The sequence below is a fragment of the Anolis sagrei genome, chromosome 11 (genome assembly GCF_037176765.1).
Source record: "Anolis sagrei isolate rAnoSag1 chromosome 11, rAnoSag1.mat, whole genome shotgun sequence".
Taxonomy (NCBI): domain Eukaryota; kingdom Metazoa; phylum Chordata; class Lepidosauria; order Squamata; family Dactyloidae; genus Anolis; species Anolis sagrei.
Window position 1 is genome coordinate 3066423 of NC_090031.1, and position 19378 is coordinate 3085800.

The 19378-nt window shown below is 46.3% G+C and overlaps 1 protein-coding gene across 12 annotated transcripts in view; it reads right to left on the minus strand.

Annotated features, from left to right (window-relative positions):
* Positions 1–267: 267 nt before the first annotated feature.
* FNBP1 (formin binding protein 1) overlaps positions 268–19378 on the minus strand; it is an 86423-nt gene continuing 67312 nt past the window's right edge. For 6 of the 12 annotated variants that reach the window (XM_060757538.2, XM_060757545.2, XM_060757543.2 and 3 more), the window contains 5 exons: positions 18542–18651; positions 16932–17064; positions 16709–16830; positions 16400–16542; positions 13436–14547 (listed from right to left, as the gene is read on the minus strand). In XM_060757538.2, coding sequence (XP_060613521.2) covers positions 14369–14547; positions 16400–16542; positions 16709–16830; positions 16932–17064; positions 18542–18651 — 687 coding nt within the window. In that variant the 3' untranslated portion in view covers positions 13436–14368. Of the gene's footprint in view, positions 8802–10248; positions 10264–13435; positions 14548–16399; positions 16543–16708; positions 16831–16931; positions 17065–18541; positions 18652–19378 lie in introns of those variants that run through there. The other 6 variants (XM_060757539.2, XM_060757546.2, XM_060757544.2 and 3 more) reach the window with 3 other exon arrangements.

Consider the following 19378-nt stretch of genomic DNA (forward strand, 5'->3'; position numbering starts at 1 on the left):
AGCTTTGCCTCGCCCACATTGAACTAGTTTCTTTGCCAGAAGGTCATGGGGGACCTTGTTGAAGGAAGGCCTTCCTGGAATCCAGGTACGCTCCATCCACAGCGTTCCCTGCATCTACCCAGCTTGTGACTATCGAAAAATGAGATCAGATTCGTCTGGCATGACGTGCTTTTGATAAATCTGTGTTGACTATGAGCGATGACCACTTAAATGTCCTAAAAGTACCTTCTGAAACAAAAGCAACTCACCGCTGGGTCCGTGACCCGCTTTCAAATGGAAGCACTTTTATTTGGTAGGATTTCTGTCGCCAGAAAACAAAACAACAAAACAAACGGATCCAAAAAGATAAACAAAACACCAAGGACGTCTTTACATTTCAGGGATCGATTTATGAAAACCAGACAAAACTTATTTCGATGGGTCACCAAGTAAATAATCCAGTGCCGAAACACACACGCACGCACACACACAAACAAATATCATTTTTCAAAAAGTGCTTGACATATTATTATATGTTAAAATATAATTTGGCTTAATTTCTCTTTCTTTTTCTTCCTTAAAATCTTTACTTTTTGACACTTCAAGCATGAAAGGAGGAGGGAGGGAGGGATGGAAGCGGCAGAGCCGCTGAAAAATACTCAGCATTAAAACACTGTAAATATGCGTCTTTTCTTTCTTTCTGTCGTATTTACAAATGGTATGAAAAAAAAGGGCGGAAATACTTAGTTCAGTAGGATATTTAGGAGAAAGTCCTATAGAGTTTTTGCAAACTCGGCTTCAAATTCATGATCCAAAGCTTTGCACAGAGACCAAACGGGAGCTTTTTTGTTGAGTTCCAGGGCCAGAGAAACAGATGGCGGAAACAGGAACGGCCTGCATCAGAGGAGCGTGCTTGCTCCATCAATATTCAAACATTTACACAAATGTCCAGCCACTGCCAGAAGGGACAGAGAGTTTAATCTATGCTGACGATCCTGCCATCACCACCCAAGCAGGGAGCTTTGAAATGGTTGAACAGAAGCTCTCTGAAGCTTTAGGTGCTTTTACTGCCTATTCCAGGGAAAGCCAGGTTGCACCATCAGTGTTTAACATTTACAGAAATGACCAGCCACTGCTAGAAGGGACAGAGAGTTTAATCTATGCTGACGATCCTGCCATCACCACCCAAGCAGAGAGTTTTGAAATGGCTGAACAGAAGCTCTCTGAAGCTTTAGGTGCTTTTACTGCCTATTACAGGGAAAGCCAGGTTGCACCATCAGTGATTAACATTTACACAACTGAGCAGCCACTGCTAGAAGGGACAGAGTTTCATCTATGCTGACGATCCTGCCATCACCACCCAAGCAGAGAGCTTTGAAATGGTTGAACAGAAGCTCTCTGAAACTTTAGGTGCTTTTACTGCCTATTACAGGGAAAGCCAGGTTGCACCATCAGTGTTTAACATGTACACAAATGACCAGCCACTGCCAGAAGGGACAGAGAGTTTCATCTATGTCGACGATTGTGCCATCACCGCCCAAGCAGGGAAGTTTGAAATGATTGAAGCTCTACGAAGCTGTAGGCACTCTTACTGCCTAAAATAGGGGGGAAAGTTGATTCCTAATCAATCTAAAATGCAGACATGTGCTTTTGATCTTAAGAACACACAAGCATCTCAACCTCTCAGGATGACCTGAGAAGGAATCCCACGGGAGCATTGCAGCACCCCAAAACACCTGGGAGTCAATCTGGACTGTGCTCTGGCTTACAAGCCAAAAGTGGGTGCTAGAAAACCCTTGATGTTTCACCCACATCTATGGCAGGCATCATCAGAGGTTGAGGGGTGTATTGGAAACTAAGTGAAGTGAGGTTAATATACCTGTGGAATGTCCACAGTGGGAGAAAGAACTCTTGTCTGCTTGAGGCAGGTGTGAATGTTGCAATTTGCTACCTTGATTAGCACTGAATTGCTACCGGGCCCAATTCAAGGTGCCGGCTTTGGCATATAAAGCCCAAAATGGTTTACCTATCCGAATGCATCTCCCCTTACAAACCATCAAGGACTTTAAGATCGTCTGGGGAGGCCCTGCTCTCGGTCCCGCCTTTGTCACAAGCACGTTTGGCGGGGACGAGAGACAGGGCCTTCTCAGTGGTGGCCCCTCGGCTATGGAGCACTCTCCCTAAGGAGATTAGATCGGCTTCTTTGCTCCTACCTTCGTCACAAGTACGTCTGGCGGGGACGAGAGACAGGGCCTTCTCGGTGGTGGCCCCTCAGCTATGGAGCACCCTCCCTAAGGAGATTAGATCGGCTTCTTCGCTCCTACTGTCACAAGTACGTCTGGCGGGGACGAGAGACAGGGCCTTCTCAGTGGTGGCCCCTCGGCTATGGAGCACCCTCCCTAAGGAGATTAGATCGGCTTCTTCGCTCCTACCTTCGTCACAAGTACGTCTGGCGGGGACGAGAGACAGGGCCTTCTCGGTGGTGGCCCCTCAGCTATGGAGCACCCTCCCTAAGGAGATTAGATCGGCTTCTTCGCTCCTACCTTCGTCATAAGTACGTCTGGCGGGGACAAGAGACAGGGCCTTCTCAGTGGTGGCCCCTCGGCTATGGAGCACACTCCCTAAGGAGATTAGATCGTCTTCTTCGCTCCTACCATTTCGGAAAAAACTTAAGATGTTGCTGTTTGAGCAAGCATTTGCCAATATTGAGTAATGGACAGGAAAGTGGAACAACTATACGATGGAATTGGACAATGCTTTTTATTGAGGATTTACTGACATGTTTTTGCTGCCATTATTTTGATTTTATTGCTGTTAACGTTTTTAAATTGTACTGTGTTTTTGTGGCATTGAATTTTGCCTTGTAAACCGCCTCGAGTCGCCGGAAGGCTGAAATGGGTGGTATACAAATAAAGTAAATAAATAAATAAATAGAATGGCCTTGCAGTTTCAAGACCTGGCTAGTTGCTGCCTGGGGGAATCCCTTGTTGGGAGGTATTAGCTGGCTCTGATTGATTTTTATCTGGAATTCCCGTTTTCTGAGTGTTCTTTATTTACTGTCCTGATTTTAAATATTTTTAATACTGGTAGCCAGATTGTGTACATATTCATGGTTTCCTCATTTATGTTGAAATTGTCCACATGCTTGTGGATTTCAATGGCTTCTCTGCGTAGTCTGGCATGGTGGTTATGAACATTTCTGTGTTCTCTAATTGCTTTTTGATTTTTTTGGGGGGTGGGGGAGGTATACCATTATAATTGCTATCTTTAGCAGGATTCCATGTACTAATTATTCCAGGCTGTTTCAAGGCCTGGCTAGTTGCTGCCTGGGGGAATCCTTTGTTGGGAGGTATTAGCTGGCTCTGATTGATTTTTGTCTGTAATTCCCGTTTTCTAAGTGTTTTTCTTTATTTACCCTCCTGATTTTAGATATTTTTAATACTGGTAGCTTGTGGATTTCAATGGCTTCTCTGTCTAGTGGTTATGAACATTTCTGGGTTCTCTAATTGCTTTTTGATTTTTTTTTCGGGGGGGGGGGGTATACTATTATAATTGCTATCTTTGTTTGCTTTATCTTTAGCAGGATTCCACGTACTAACTATTCTGGGCTGTCTAAGCATATTATCTCAGATATTTATTTATTTACAACATTTGTATCCCACCCATATCAGCCCAAAGGCGACTCAGGGCGGCATTAGAAACAAAGAAGGCGAGCCCAACCCTTGGGCATCCCGAAGATTTAGACTGTCTGGAATTCCTTTCTCCTAAAGACTATGTCCCTGTGGATTAAATGAAATAGAGACAATAGAACACATTTTATTGCAGTGCCACTACTACCCAGTGCAACGTAGCCAACTTCTATATCCAATCCTGTCCCGCATGGCCAGCCATATGTAGAGGATTGTTAGATATCTGTTTCCCCAAAAATAAGACAGTGTCTTATATTACAGAGGTCCTACTGGTCAGTCGTAAGGCCGAACAGGGAATAGGGATACAGCCTGTGCTGGACGGGGTCACACTCCCCCTGAAGACAATGCAGGTTCGCAGCTTGGGAGTGAGCCTGGACTCATCGCTGAGCCTGGAACCCCAGGTTTCAGAGAGCTTTTGCACAACTAAAACTTGTGCACCAGTTGCGCCCGTATCCTGGGAAGTCTGATCTGGCCACAGTGGTCCACGCTCTTGTTACATCCCGAATAGACTACTGCAACGCACTCTACGTGGGGTTGCCCTTGAAGACTGTTCGGAAACTTCAACTGGTCCAGCGAGCGGCAGCCAGATTGCTCACCGGAGTGACATACAGGGAGCACACCACCCCCCTGTTGTGTCAGCTCCACTGGCTGCCGGTGCAGTTCCGAGCACAATTCAAGGTGCTGGTTTTGACCTACAAAACCTTGTACGGTTCCGGTCCAGTGTATCTGTCCGAACGTATCTCCCTCTACGTCCCACCCCGGAATTTAAGATCTGCTGAGGGGGCCCTGCTCTCGACCCCACCGCTATCCCAAGTGAGACTGGTGGGGACGAGGAGCAGGGCCTTCTCAGTGGTGGCCCCTCACCTGTGGAAGTCACTCCTGGGGGAAATTAGGTCATCAACATCCCTCCTCTCCTTCAGGAGGAAGGTAAAGACGTGGTTGTGGGACCAGGCCTTCGGGCAATCTGACAACTAGATAAGGACAACCAGACGAATAGGACTGACAGGACTGACAATTGTGGAATTGGAATTTGAACTATGAGATAGCGAATGCTGACCGTCAATGAGGAGTAATTGGTTTGTATTGGTTTTATGGTGGTAATGCAAGAATTGTTGTTAATTGTTAATTGATGTTATTTTACTTTATTGCTGTTATGTGATGTGGGCATCGAATTGTGCCTTGCTTTTGTAAGCCGCCCTGAGTCCCCTTCGAAATAAATAAATTAATTAATTCTTGCTCCCAGGGATGCGCTAGGCCTTATTTTCCAGGGATGCCTTATTTTCAGGGAAACAGGGTATTGGATTGAAATCAATGCGTGTCTTTAATCTACGGAAGTCCCAAAGGACCGGGAATCGGAGTCGGATCATTGAACTTCTCAGTTTGCAAAAACTCCTCGGACTTGTCTCTTCACAGCCTTCTACGTGATATTTTGCGACGCCAAACACTGCAGTCAATGGGACGCTTGCCCGTTCAGGTGACAATAATATACTGTCCACCCAGTTGTAAATTATATACATAGAATACTGAAGATATGTCAACACGGAGACGGAGAGGGAGGAGCGGGTGTTCCCTCTCTCGGATCCTACATCAGTGGCACTTGGATAACAGAAGGAAGAGCATCCTTTCTTAATTTTTGCCCCGTTTTCCTACAATTTCGAACACAAAAGCACCAAGAGCACATTTGGATCTTTCCAACTCGATTGAGGCTGCAAAAATGTAACACAGGAGAAGACGATGCAAAGGCAACCAACCGGTCGTGGGAATTCACATTTAAAATTAGGTTGGATCAAACCCAAAGCCCCGACTCAAACATAGCGTGGGATTCGGGATCGACCAAGGCTTCTTGTTCTAGTATTTGCAATTTCTAACCCAGAATGAGAGAATCCATTTGCCCATTGGAAACTCATTGACTCTTTCCACAATTCGGAACCTGGATCCCCTTTAATGCACCGTCCTACGGCCTTGACCCAATTCGGAGTGGCCGCTGGTCAGTTGCATTCAAATAATTGCATGGGGCAACCGGACACTGGCATTCGGCGACAAGTTACAATAGGGAACTCAACGGAGCAGACTTGCAGATTCCCTCCTTCTGCACCAATCTGTTTCCAAGGACGGTTTGGGAGAGAACTGAGTGGCCATATTGACCCTTTTGGGGCTCAACCATCCGATGGGTTGAACAGGGGACCCCTTAATCCATGAATTGTGGTTTCGGAGGCGGATACAAAACCATAAAAGTTAGTAGATGTTCTCCAAGGAATGTCTTTATGGTGAATCAGATGTGGCTTTCGTATCACCGAAATTGGACCAGAGACCTCCCCGAAAACGGTGAATTGTGGCCATCGGGAACCCCCTTGAATGGAGAATTGTAACGTACGGGAGCTTAAGGAGGCAAAACCATATAAGAGCATTCACAGCTTTATGGTGAATTTGACGTGGCTTTCATGTCATGGATCAGAGACCGACCTCCCCGAAATCGATAAATTGAAGCTATCGGGAACCCCCCTTGAATGGAGAATTGTAACTTATCAGGAGCTTAAGGAGACGAAGCCACATAAGAGCATTTACATCTTAACGGCAAATCGGACGTGGCTTTCGTGTCATCAAAAGCGGACTGGAGACCGACCTCCCCGAAATCGGTGAATTGAAGCCATTGGGAACCCCCTTGAATGGAGAATTGTAACTTATCAGGAACTTAAGGAGACGAAGCCACATAAGAGCATTTAGATCTTAACAGCAAATCGGACGTGGCTTTCGTGGCATCGAAAGCAGACCAGAGACCGACCTCCCCGAAATCGGTGAATTGAAGCCATTGGGAACCCCCTTGAATAGAGAATGATAACATTCGGGAGCTTTGGAGATGAAACTATATAAGCGCATTTGCATCTTAACGGCAAATCGGATGTGGCTTTCATGTCATCGAAAGCGGACCGGAGACCGACCTCCCCGAAATCGGTGAATTGAAGCCATCGGGAACCCCCTTGAATAGAGAACTGTAACTTTCGGGAGCTTTGGAGATGAAACTATATAAGCGCATTTGCATCTTAACGGCAAATCGGATGTGGCTTTCGTGTCATCGAAAGTGGACCGGAGACCGACCTCCCCGAAATCGGTAAATTGAAGCCATTGAGAACCCCCTTGAATGGAGAATTGTAACTTTTGGGAGCTTTGGAGATGAAACTATATAAGCGCATTTGCATCTTAACGGCAAATCGGACGTGGCTTTCGTGTCATCGAAAGCAGACCGGAGGCCGACCTCCCCGAAATCGGTGAATTCAAGCCATCGGGAACCCCCTTGAATGGAGAATTGTAACTTTTGGGAGCTTTGGAGATGAAACTATATAAGTGCATTTGCATCTTTATGGCAAATCGGATGTGGCTTTCGTGTCATCGAAAGCGGACCCCAAAAAATGGTGAATTGCAGCCCAATCGAGAATTGTAACTTAAGCTTAAGGAGGTGAAACCACATCTTTTTGTCGAATTGGAAGTGGCTTTTGCATCATCAAAAGTGGACCAGAGACCCTCTGAAATCCATTAATTGCGGCCGTAGAGGACCCCCCCCCCCCCAAATCAGGAATTGTAATAATAGGAGGCAAAACCATAAGAGCGTTAGGCCGCAAAGCATCTTTACGGGCACGTGGATGCCACAGCAAAGGATAAGGATCGAACCCCGGAGCGTTTTGCTGTTGTAAATAAACGCAAGGCAGCGGCTGCATGCAGGCGGGGAAGGGAGGAGCGGGAGCTGAACGAAAAACGAAATTAAACCGCAGTGGCGCTGTAAACAAAAATGGAAATACCCAGGGGGAAAAGCGCAGGCAAGGCGGCAGGGCGAGCATGCGGGCGGCGGAAACGACGGAGGTCTGTCGGGTGCCAAAAGCGGGCTTCGGCAGCCGGGGAAAAGGCATCGGCAGCAAAGGGCGGCAAAACGGACACCAATTCTGGCCGGTTAGATTTGAAAATTGGGGGCTGGCTAAGCAAATGAGGTGAAGCAGGGGCAGGCTGAAAATTCAAATATGTGGGCATTTTCGGGCTCATTTTTAGACTTGCACAGGCATTTTGGAATATTTGCAATATTTCTAATCCAAGTTTCCCATATTGTTAACCTGGTTTTAAATATGTGCCATTTTTCTAACCCGGTTTCAAATTTATTTTCTGAAATTTCTTACCGACCTATTCTGGATTGAATTTCCAGAATCTATTTGGACTCAATAGATTTGAATAGGGGTTTGATTTCTTGTAGTATTTTCTGCTCGGGGTTTGATTTCTTGCAGTATTTTCTGCTTGGGGTTTGATTTTGCACAGTATTTTCTGCTCATAGTTTGACTTTATGCAGTATTTTCTGTTTAGGGTTTGATTTCTTGCAGAATTTTCTGCTCGGGGTTTGATTTTGCACAGTATTTTCTGCTCAAAGTTTGACTTCGTGCAGTATTTTCTGCTCGGGGTTTGATTTTGCACAGTATTTTCTGCTCAAAGTTTGACTTCGTGCAGAATTTTCTGCTCGGGGTTTGATTTTGCACAGTATTTTCTGCTCAAAGTTTGACTTCGTGCAGTATTTTCTGCTCGGGGTTTGATTTTGCACAGTATTTTCTGCGCAAAGTTTGACTTTGTGCAGTATTTTCTGCTCAGGATTCAATTTTGTGCACAAAACGAAATTTTGTCCGAACCCTGCCTTGGATGATTGGAAAGCAAGCTGTTCTTTCCCTGCCTCGGTTTCTCCTCCGTAATTGAAAAAATATTGGAAAAAGGGATTTTTTTTTTACCCCATCTCCCAGCAAGGCAACGCAATGGGAGAGGGGCAAAATTCAGTTAATGTTCCCGATTAGACCTGTCTCAAACCATGCTTATATAAATGGGATATGGAGTGGATGATGGGTTAGTAGTCGGCATGCCGGAGAAAGGGTTTATTTAGCAAGCAACCAAGGGATGGTTGAGGACGATGGGAGAGGATTTGGGGGTTCTTTTCGTTCGTTCCCCTTTCTGCCAGTTCTGGAAATGATTTTTTGGGGGGAGGAAAACGCACCAAGAAAAAGGTAATGTCTTGGTTTTGAAAAATCGTAAGAACCAGACCATTGTTTCTGCTCCGGCGCCCGGCTCGCCCCGAGGCTCTTGCTTCAGCGGCTTTTTTTTTTTAGGAATCTAAAAACATAAAAAGAGAAAATATCTATGTTTAATATGACAGAAATGACAAAAGAATCAAGGAATCAGTGACTTGCTGTCAGTTTTTTGGGCTGTATGGCTATGTTCCAGTAGCATTCTCTCCTAACGTTTTGCCTGGATCTATGGCAGGCATCCTCAAAGCTGCAAAGTCAATCAGTGAGGGTATCTACATAGAAGTAGTGAAGCAAGTGGAGTGTATCCCTATGGAATAATGTCCAGGGTGGAAGAAAGAACCCTTATCTGTTGGAGGCAAGTGTGAATGTTGCCATTCCCAGCTTGATCAGCATTGAATAGCCTTGCAGCTGCAAAGTCAATCAGTGAGGGTATCTACATAGAGGTAGTGAAGGAAGTGGAGTGTATATATCCCTGTGGAATAATGTCCAGGGTGGAAGGAAGAACCCTTGTCTGTTGGAGGCAGGTGTGATTGTTGCCATTGGCCAGCTTGATCAGCATTGAGTCACCTTGCAGCTGCAAAGTCAGTCAGTGAGGGTATCTACATAGAGGTAGTGAAGCAATTGGAGTGTATATAACCCTGTGGATTAATGTCCAGGGTGGAGGAAAGAACCCTTGTCTGTTGGAGGCAAGTGTGGTTGCCACTGGCCAGCTTGATCAGCATTGAATAGCTTTGCAGCTGCAAAGTCAATCAGTGAGGGTATCTACATAGAGGTAGTGAAGCAAGTGGAGTATATATATATCTGTGGAATAATGTCCAGGGTGGAGGAAAAAAACCCTTGTCTGTTGGAGGCAAGTGTGAATGTTGCCATTGGCCACCTTGATTAGCATTGAGTCACCTTGCAGCTGCAAAGTCAATCAGTGAGGGTATCTACATAGAGGTAGTGAAGCAAGTGAACGTTGCCATTGGCCACCTTGATTAGCATTGAATAGCCTTGCAGCTGCAAATTCAATCAGTTTCAGACCTCACAACCTCTGAGCATACCTGCCATAGATGTGGGCAAAAAGGTCAGGAGAGAATGCTTCTGGAACATGGCCATACAGCCCGGAAAATACACAACAACGCAGTGATTCCAGCCATGAAAGCCTTTGACAATAACAATTGAGGAATCGACCTCTTGTTTCGTAAGCACATTGCAAAATCTTTACACTTTGCAGCAATTCGATAAAGCGGATGACGAAGGCGGAGGAAAGGAAAGAAAACCGGGACCTTTTACGAAGCAGCCAAGAGAAATGGGAAAGCAGCGCAATCTAATTGGGGCTCATTTCCAAAGAAGCAGACTGAGACAGAAGCCATTTTGCAGCCCATTCAAAGAACAATCCCACAACCTTGAGAAAAATAAAACATGTCTGTCTTTTTATTATGATTGCAGGAAAGGGAGAGCGGAGGTACACAACTAAGAGGAACGCCTTCGAGATTTAAAGAAACAGCGCTGAAATGGGGAAAAAAGGATGTCTAGATTTGTAAACAAACCTCATAACGCCGACTCTGGAACGGCAAAGAAAAAAGGAGGAAAGAAAACAACTTTCAATGATATTTTTTTAAAAAAGGAATATTTTTCAATTAGGTTAGGATTGAATTGCGTTACAAAAAACAGAAAGGCTCCACCAAGTCGGAATCAAAGGAAATTCAAGTCTCGTTGATCTTGGGATTCAATTAACTACGAGGGGCGTTCATGAAAGAGTTCCCCTGACCCACTTCTATTTTTCACAGGATGCTGAAACTTCCCATGTGTCACGATAGAAGTCTCTATAGATTATGTGCAAATGTACAACTCAGAACTGAGAACGGTCTGGATGTGACAGGTGCTGAAGTGGTGTGAGATTTGAGAATGGACCCAGCAGAAGACAGAGCAGTCCTCACATTCCTTTATTTGCAAGACCACACATCAAAGGAGACGTTCGATGAGATGAAAGAAGTTCATGGTGAGGATTCCCCATCATATGATGGAGTCACGAACTGGCATCGTCCATTCCAATGTGGTCGGACTTTGGTGGAAACAGCTCCAATTCCTGGGCAACCTTGCTCTGCTCTTGAGGAACACACCATCCAGCAAGTGGAGGTCTCCATTTTGGGAAATGGCCACATAACCATCCACCACCAAACCCAAAATGTCAAGATGAGTGTGGGGTCCGTGAGAAAACCCTCCCAAGACCATCTTCTCATGCATAAGGTCTCTGCTCGCTGGGTCCTCCGGCTGCTCACACCTTTTTAGAAGCAGGAATGAGTTGAATGCTCTCTTGATGATGACATGCCATGGAAACCAGGAGGACTTTTCCACAGACGGATCACACATAGTGAAAGCGGGGTCCATCACTCTGATCCTGAGACTCAAGTCCAGTTGATGATGGAGTCAAGAACTGGCATCGTCCATTCCAATGTGGTCGGACTTTGGTGCAAACAGCTCCAATTCCAGGGCAACCCCACTCTGATATTGAGGAACACATCATCCAGCAAGTGGAGGTCACCATTTTGGAAAATCGCCATGTATCTCTTCGCCAATGTCAAGATGAATGTGGGGTCTGTGGAAAAAATCGCCCAAGACCATCTTTCCATGCGTAAGGAATCTGCTCGCTGGGTCCTCCGGCCGCTCACACCTTTCCAGAAGCAGGAATGAGTTGAATGCTCTCAGGCTCTGTTGACAATGACGTGCCATGGAAACCAGGAGGACTTTGTCAACAGAGGGTAAAAGCTGGGTCCATCCCTCTGATCCTGAGACTCAAGTCCAGTCAATGCCATGGAAGCCTCCTGACTCACCACTTCCAAAGAAGGCTCGTGCCCAATTCTCGGTAGGCAAGAATGGGGCAAATGCTCTCCGGCTCTGTTGACGATGACGTGCCATGGAAACCAGGAGGATCTTGTCAATAGAGGGTAAAAGCTGGGTCCATCCCTCTGATCCTGAGACTCAAGTCCAGTTGATGCCATGGAAGCCTCCTGACTCACCACCTCCAAAGAAGGCACATGCCCAACTCTCAGCAGGCAAGAATGGGGCAAATGCTCTCCAGATCTGTTGACAATGACGTGCCATGGAAACCAGGAGGATCTTGTCAATAGAGGGTAAAAGCTGGGTCCATCCCTCTGATCCTGAGACTCAAGTCCAGTTGATGCTATGGAAGCCTCCTGACTCACCACCTCCAAAGAAGGCACATGCCCAACTCTCAGCAGGCAAGAATGGGGCAAATGCTCTCCAGATCTGTTGACAATGACGTGCCATGGAAACCAGGAGGATCTTGTCAATAGAGGGTAAAAGCTGGGTCCATCCCTCTGATCCTGAGACTCAAGTCCAGTTGATGCCATGGAAGCCTCCTGACTCACCACCTCCAAAGAAGGCACGCCCCAACTCTTGGCAGGCAAGAATGGGGTAAATGCTCTCCAGCTCTATTGACGATGGCGTGCCATGGAAACCAGGAGGACTTTTCCACAGATGGCTCACACAGGGTGAAAGCTGGGTCCATCACTCTGATCCTGAGACTCAAGTCCAGTAGATGCAATTGAGGCCTCCAAAGAAGGCTCGTGCCCAACTCTTGGGAATGTCATGCTCATAGTATTTTGGGACCAGCACAGAGGAGGATGGAAGGGGAAGCCTTTTTTAGGTGATGAGACTCTGATTTCTGACATCACAATGTGGCTTTCTGAGCAACCTGTCAACTTCTACAAGCAAGGTGGCTTCAAAGAGTGGGAGAAAGGTGTGTTCCTTGGTGAGACCGATGGAGAGACGGACTCCAAACTGGGCCAAGTTGCATTGCTGTCAGTCCACAGGAAGTGGGTCAGGGGACACATTTCATGAACGCCCCTCTTATGGAATAAAGGGAAATTCCAAGTCCTGCTTTCGGAATGAACTACGAACGATGTTATGATATACATACACAACGACATCTATTATTGATAATTAGTACAAAATAATAATCGCCATGATCAGGTGGCAAGAAATAACCCAAAAAGAAAAAAAGTTGGCAAAAGCGATTTTCTTCCGCTTTTCAAAGTGCATCGGCTCCGTCAGGAAAATCAGGAAGGACATGTCTCTAAGTTATATTTCGCGACCGTTAAATACGTCAAAAAGTCCCTTCCCGTCTTCTTCCTCGTCAAGTTTTTCATTAATTAGGCGAAAACCCCAAAGCGACGCCACTTTTCCACCCCAAAAAAAGACACAAGTGGAAATAGATTTGTTTAAGGCTGAAGATCCTAAGCGTTTTGCCTCATTCGGTCGGGAGAGAATTCCAAACGCTGGACGGCCCATGAATCCACGGTTTTGTCAATCTGCATCCTACAAAATACTGATTTTCTAGGCATTTTCTAGGTCCTCCCGCACAACTTTATGCTACTCTTGGGCAGGGAAACAGGGTTTGCTACTATCCAGTTTTGTTTATATGCTCCTGACAAAATATCTTGTTACTGAGGGATTTCTGGCTCCTCCAGTGCAACTATTATATGGTACTTATAGGTGTTTTTGTGTATCTATGCAGAATTTGGGAGCACGGATACGGGGGTTGTCCTGTTTACGCAATTGGATTACATGCTGAATTCAAATTTCTAGGCCCTCCAATGCAACTATATGGTACTTATAAGTGTTTTTATGTATCTATGCAGAATTTGGGAGCACGGATACAGGGTCATCTTATTAACTCAATTGGAATACATACTGAATTCGAATTTTTAGATCCTCCAATGCAACTATATGGTACTTAGAGGTATTTTTATGTATCTATGCAGAATTTGGGAGCGGAATACATGCTGAATTCGAATTTCTAGGCTCTCCAATGCAATTATATGATACTTAGAGGTGTTTTTATGTATCTATGCAAAATTTGGGAGCACGGATACAGGGTCGTCCTGTTAACTCAATTGGAATACCTGCTGAATTCGAATTTCTAGATCCTCCAATTCAACTATATGGTACTTGTAGGTGTTTTTATGTATCTATGCAGAATTTGGGAGCACAGATACTGGGTCATCTTATTAACTCAATTGGAATACATACTGAATTCAAATTTCTAGATCCTCCAATTCAACTATATGGTACTTATAGGTGTTTTTATGTATCTATGCAGAATTTGGGAGTGGAATACATGCTGAATTCGAATTTCTAGGCCCTCCAGTGCAACTATATGATACTTAGAGGTTTTTTTTATGTATCTATGCAGAATTTGGGAGCACGGATACAGGGTTGTCCTGTTAACTCAATTGGAATACCTGCTGAATTTGAATTTCTAGATCCTCCAATACAACTATATGGTACTTAGAGGTGTTTTTATGTATCTATGCAGAATTTGGGAGCATGGATACAGGGTCATCCTGTTAACCCAACTGGAATACATACTGAATTTGAATTTCTGGGTCCTCCAATAAAATTGGGGTTTTTGTGTATCTATGCAGAAATTGGGAGCACGGATACGGGGGTCGTCCCGTCAACTCAAATGAATTCTCTCCCGTTCTTTTTCTGTCAGTCAAGAAATACATGTTTCCGCCCTATAGACCTTCTTGGGGCGGTCTCTCCTCCATCGTGCGTTTCGGTGCGCCTTGCGTGGCGCTCCGGACCCATTGGCAAGCGGCGGCAGCCCCCTTTGCGGACGGGGCAAGGCTCTTAGCGGGGGAATTAAATGTAAGTCATGGCACCTTTGGCATTCTTCTCCAGGTAGACCTCGACGTAGGAGGTCGGGACGTAGCCTTCCTCCTCCTCGCTGCGCCGGATGCGCGTCCAGCCGTCGCCCTTGTCCTCCTCGATCACAAAGAGCGTCTCGCCTTCTGTCACCGAAATCGTCCCTTCGTTCTGCCCTGGAGAGAAAAATCACAGATGGATCTATCGCTTTTCAAAGGATCCCGGAGTGAGAAAGGGGCACCCAGAGGTCATCCTGTCTAAACCCCATTGTATTTATACAGGAAGACACCATTTGAGCCCTCCCCATTGACGGGCATCTAGTCTCTTTCCTAAGAATCCCAGTCGGAAGGGGATTCTGGGAAAGCACCAGGACTTGGTATCAGCTGCATTAAGATCACTACTGACCGAAAGGTCATGAGTTCAAAGCCAGCCCGGGTCGGAGTGAGCTTCTGACCAATTTGTGTAGCTTGCTGTCGACCTTTGCAGCCCGAAAGACAGTTACATCTGCCAAGTAGGACATTTAGGTACCACTTATGTGGGGAGGCTAATTTACGAGGCCATAAATATCTCCAGCAAGCATGCAAAAGAATGAGGAAGTACTTCATCAGTGTCAGAAATGGACGGTGAAGCGACAGCTCCCCTGGTGGCCAGAATACCCTCATGAAAAAGCTGGAATGTTAAATAGCCTCTGTGTGTCTGTCTATATATGTTGTCTGTCTATGGCATTGAATGTTTGCCATGTATATGTACATTGTAATCCGCCCTGAGTCCCCAGTGGGGCGAGAAGGGCGGAATATAAATACTGTGTGTGTGTGTGTGCGTGCGTGTGTGCGTGTATGTATATATAGGGGCGCCTAGTCCAAACCCCATTCTATTTATACAGGAAGACACAATTTAAGCTCTCCCAATTGACAGCCATTTAGTCTCTTTTATAAGGATCCCAAAGTTGGAAGGGGCACCCAGAGGTTATCCAGTCCAACCCCCATTCTCCTTATACAGGAAGACGCCATCCAAACCCTCCTGATACAGCCATCTAGTATCTTTCTAAAGGATCCCAGAGTTGGAAAGGGGCACCCAGAGGTCATCCAGTCCAACCCACATTCTTCTTATACAGGAAGACGCCATCCAAACCCTCCCAATACAGCCATTTAGTCTCTTCGTAAGGTCTTCAAAGATTTCCAGAGTTGGAAAGGGGCACCCAGAGGTCATCCAGTCCAACCCACATTCTTCTTATACAGGAAGACGCCATCCAAACCCTCCCAATACAGCCATTTAGTCTCTTTCTAAAGGTCTTCAAAGATTTCCAGAGTTGGAAAGGGGCACCAAGAGGTCATCCAATTCAACTCCATTCTACTTATACAGGAAGACACCGTCCGAGCCCTACCCATTGACGGCCATCTAGTCTCATTTCTAGGATCCCAGAATGGGGCACCCAGAGGTCATCCAGTCCCACTCCATTCTACTTATACAGGAAGACACAATCGAAGTCCTTCCGACAGATGGCCATAACAAGCTCCACCAGAGTCGAAAGGGGACCCCGAAAGGTCATTTAGCCCATCCAGGAAGACACAATTCAGGCCCTCCCAACAGCCATCCAGCCTCTATAGAAAACCCCCAAATTAGATGTCATCGGAGTGCGAATCCTTGGGATGAAAAAGACCCTAAAGGTCATCCAGTCCCACCCTTTCTATTCTGCAGGGAGACCCCATTCCATCCCTCTCTCCCAACGGCCAACAGCAACAATATACGTGTGTTAGGTCTTTGAGCACACGTGTTGGCAATCAATACTGGGAGTAAATAAATCGATCAATAGGTGGAATATATGTCAATTAAACAGTGCCACCAACAAATTAAGGAATAAATATGTGGAATATTGAAAACTCTTAAACTAGATTTCATCAGACTCCGTATCCTAGAGTTGGGAAAGACCCTCAAGGTCATCCAGTCCAGTTAGGAGGACGCCACCCAAGCCCTCCTGACAGATGGCCACCCAGCCTCCCTTCACTTGCATGAGGATTCAGTCCTGACCTTCGAAGGTGTAGAGCGCTTTGCAGGTCCCGATGGTGGGCAGGGGCTCCTCGTCGTCGAACTCGTCGTCGAACTCGGACACGGCCGGCACCTTGACTTCACTCTCCTGGCTCGGCTCCTCTGTGTAACTGCCATCCGGACTGCTCAACACAGGAATGAAACACAACAACTATAGCCATGGGCCGGGAGCCAGGGTGGAAAGACTACGTAGCCCATCGTTCTTTCCCATTGGGGGGTTGGAGTCGCTCAACCTGCCCTGGATGCAGAAATCAAACCCAAAGGTATGGCAGGCGGAAATCCCTACTGTACCTCTCGCGGTCCTGGGCGCAGTTGTTGACGGTGAGCGTGTTTTGGGACTCGCAGACCCCGCTCTGTCGCCGTGCGGGCTCCATCTTCACAGGTAGCCGGCCTTCGACCTCTGCTAGCCAACCCTGTTGGGGGGAAAAGCATGCTTTAGTGTCATAAAACCTTACACGCTCGGCTTGGGATCACATTGGCCTTTGTTGCCGCAGCTTGACGCGCTTGGCTGTACCTCGAACTTCTGGGCCTCCTGCCGGAGCCTCTCCAGGTTCTGTCCAAGTTCGGCCAGCTTGTGCTCCACGCTACCCGCGTCCCCCATCTGCGGGTTCTTGATGTAGACGTCCTTCATCTTCGTTAAGGCTTCTCTGCAAGGAGAAGAGGCGTCAAGGGCTGTAAGGATTGGGCTGTAGCACAGCTGGGTAAATCATCAGCAGCAACAGCTGACTGCCGACCAGAAGGTGGCAAGTTCGAAGCCCGAGTTGGATTGAGAACCCGACTCTTAAGCTTAGCTTACTCTACACCTAAGTCAGCGTTTCTCAACCTGGGGGGGGGGTCACGAGGGGGTGTCAGAGGGGTCACCAAAGACCATCACGAGTGGGTGTCAGAGGGGTCACCAAAGACTATCACGAGGGGGTGTCAGAGAGGTCACCAATGACCATCACGAGGGGGTGTCAGAGGGGTCACCAAAGACCATCAAGAGGGGGTGTCAGAGGGATCACCAAAGACCATCACAAGGGGATGTCACAGGGGTCACCAAAGGCCATCACGAGGGGGTGTCAGAGGGGTCACCAAAGACCATCATGAGGGGATGTCAGAGGGGTCACCAAAGATAATCACGAGGGGGTGTCAGAGGGGTCACCAAAGACCATCAGAAAACACAGTATTTTCTGTTGGTTATGGGGATTCTGTGTGGGAAGATTGGCCCAATTCTATCGTTGGTGGGGTTCAGAATGCTCTTTGATTGTGGGTGAACTACCAATCCCAGCAATGACAACTCCCAAATGCCAAGGTCTATTTCCCCCAAACTCGACCAGTATTCACATTTGGGCATATTGAGTATCTGTGCCAAGTTTGGTCCAGATCCATCCTTGTTTGAGTCCACAGTGCTCTCTGGATGTAGTTGAACTACAACTCCAAAACTCAAGGTCAATGCCCACCAAACCCTTCCAGAATTTTCTCTTGGTCATGGGTGTTCTGTATGCCAAGATTGTTTCACTTCAATTGTTGATGGAGTTGAGAATGCTCTTTGACTGTAGGTGGACTATACATCCCAGCAACTACAACTTCCAAATGTCAATGTCTATTTCCCCCATACTCCACCAGTGTTCCCATTTGGACATATTGAGCATCTGTGCCAAGTTTGGTCCAGATCCATCATTTTTTGAGTCCACAGTACTCACTGAATGGAGGTGAACTACAACTCCCAAACTAAAGGTCAAACTCTTCCAGTATTTTCTGTTGGTCATTGGAGATCTGTGTGCCAAGTTTGGTTCAGTTCCATCGTTGGTGGAGCTCAGAATGCTCTTTGATTGTAGGTGGACTATACATCCTAGCACTACAACTCCCAAGTGACAAAATCAACCCCAGCCGTATTCAGATTTGGGCGTATTGGGTATTTGTGCCAAATGTGGACCAAATGTGGACCAACATCCTGCATATCAAATGTTTATATTATAGTTCATAACAGTACCAAAATGACAGTGATGAAGCAGCAATGAAAATAATGTTATGGTTGAGGGTCACCACAACATGAGGAACTGGATTAAGGGGTCTTGGCATTAGGAAGGTTGAGAAACACTGGATTAGCGCAAGAAACGCGTCCCATTGTTGTGCCGTCCTTACCGCTGATCGACTTCTTTCTGGATCTCTTTGTTGAGCTCGTCCACTTTCTGCTGGAGCTTTTTCCTTCTTTGCTCCGGAGGCAGGTTGCTGAAATCTTCCGGTCCGCCACCCTAAAGAATCCCCAAAAAGGAGAGGAAGGACAGGTTGTGTGTTCACCGCACAACTATCTTACCCTCTGGGTTATTTGCAATCCCGTCTGGAATTCATTCTACGTTCTCCTTTCCTTGCTAACATGAAGGGTCAAAACATCTCAAGTAGAATCAACCTTGGTTTGCAGATTTGTTTGTAAGTGGGGTAACTACTCGTAAGTTGACTATAAATTAATTATCAGTGGTTCGTTAGGTGTATTAAAACCAGAATCACCTCCATTAAGAGTTCCACACTTGTATTATATGAGAAATATCAAAACAACAAAAATTAAACATTAATTTCAGGGTCCTCTGCAGAGAAAACAATAAGGAAAAGATATATGAGAGACGTTCATGAAAGATGTCCCCTGACCCGCTTCCTGTGGACTGAGAGCCACTTGGCCCACTTCTGAGTCCTTCTCTCCATGGGTCCCACTTTAGGACACAACCTTCTCCCATCTTTTGAAGCAACTCTAAACACCTCGCTTGTAGAAGTCGACAGGTTGCTCCAAAAGCCACATTATGACTTTGGAAATCATAGTCTCGTCCCCTGAAAAATGCTTCCCCTTCCAAAATAACTTCCTTGTTGGAAAGAGGTGGTGGTCTGATGGTGTGACATCAGGTGAACCTGGGGGATGTGGTTGAATTCCAAAGCCAGAGGAGCATGCTTCTTCCATTTGGGCAACATCTGAGTTGTGGACGGGTGCAT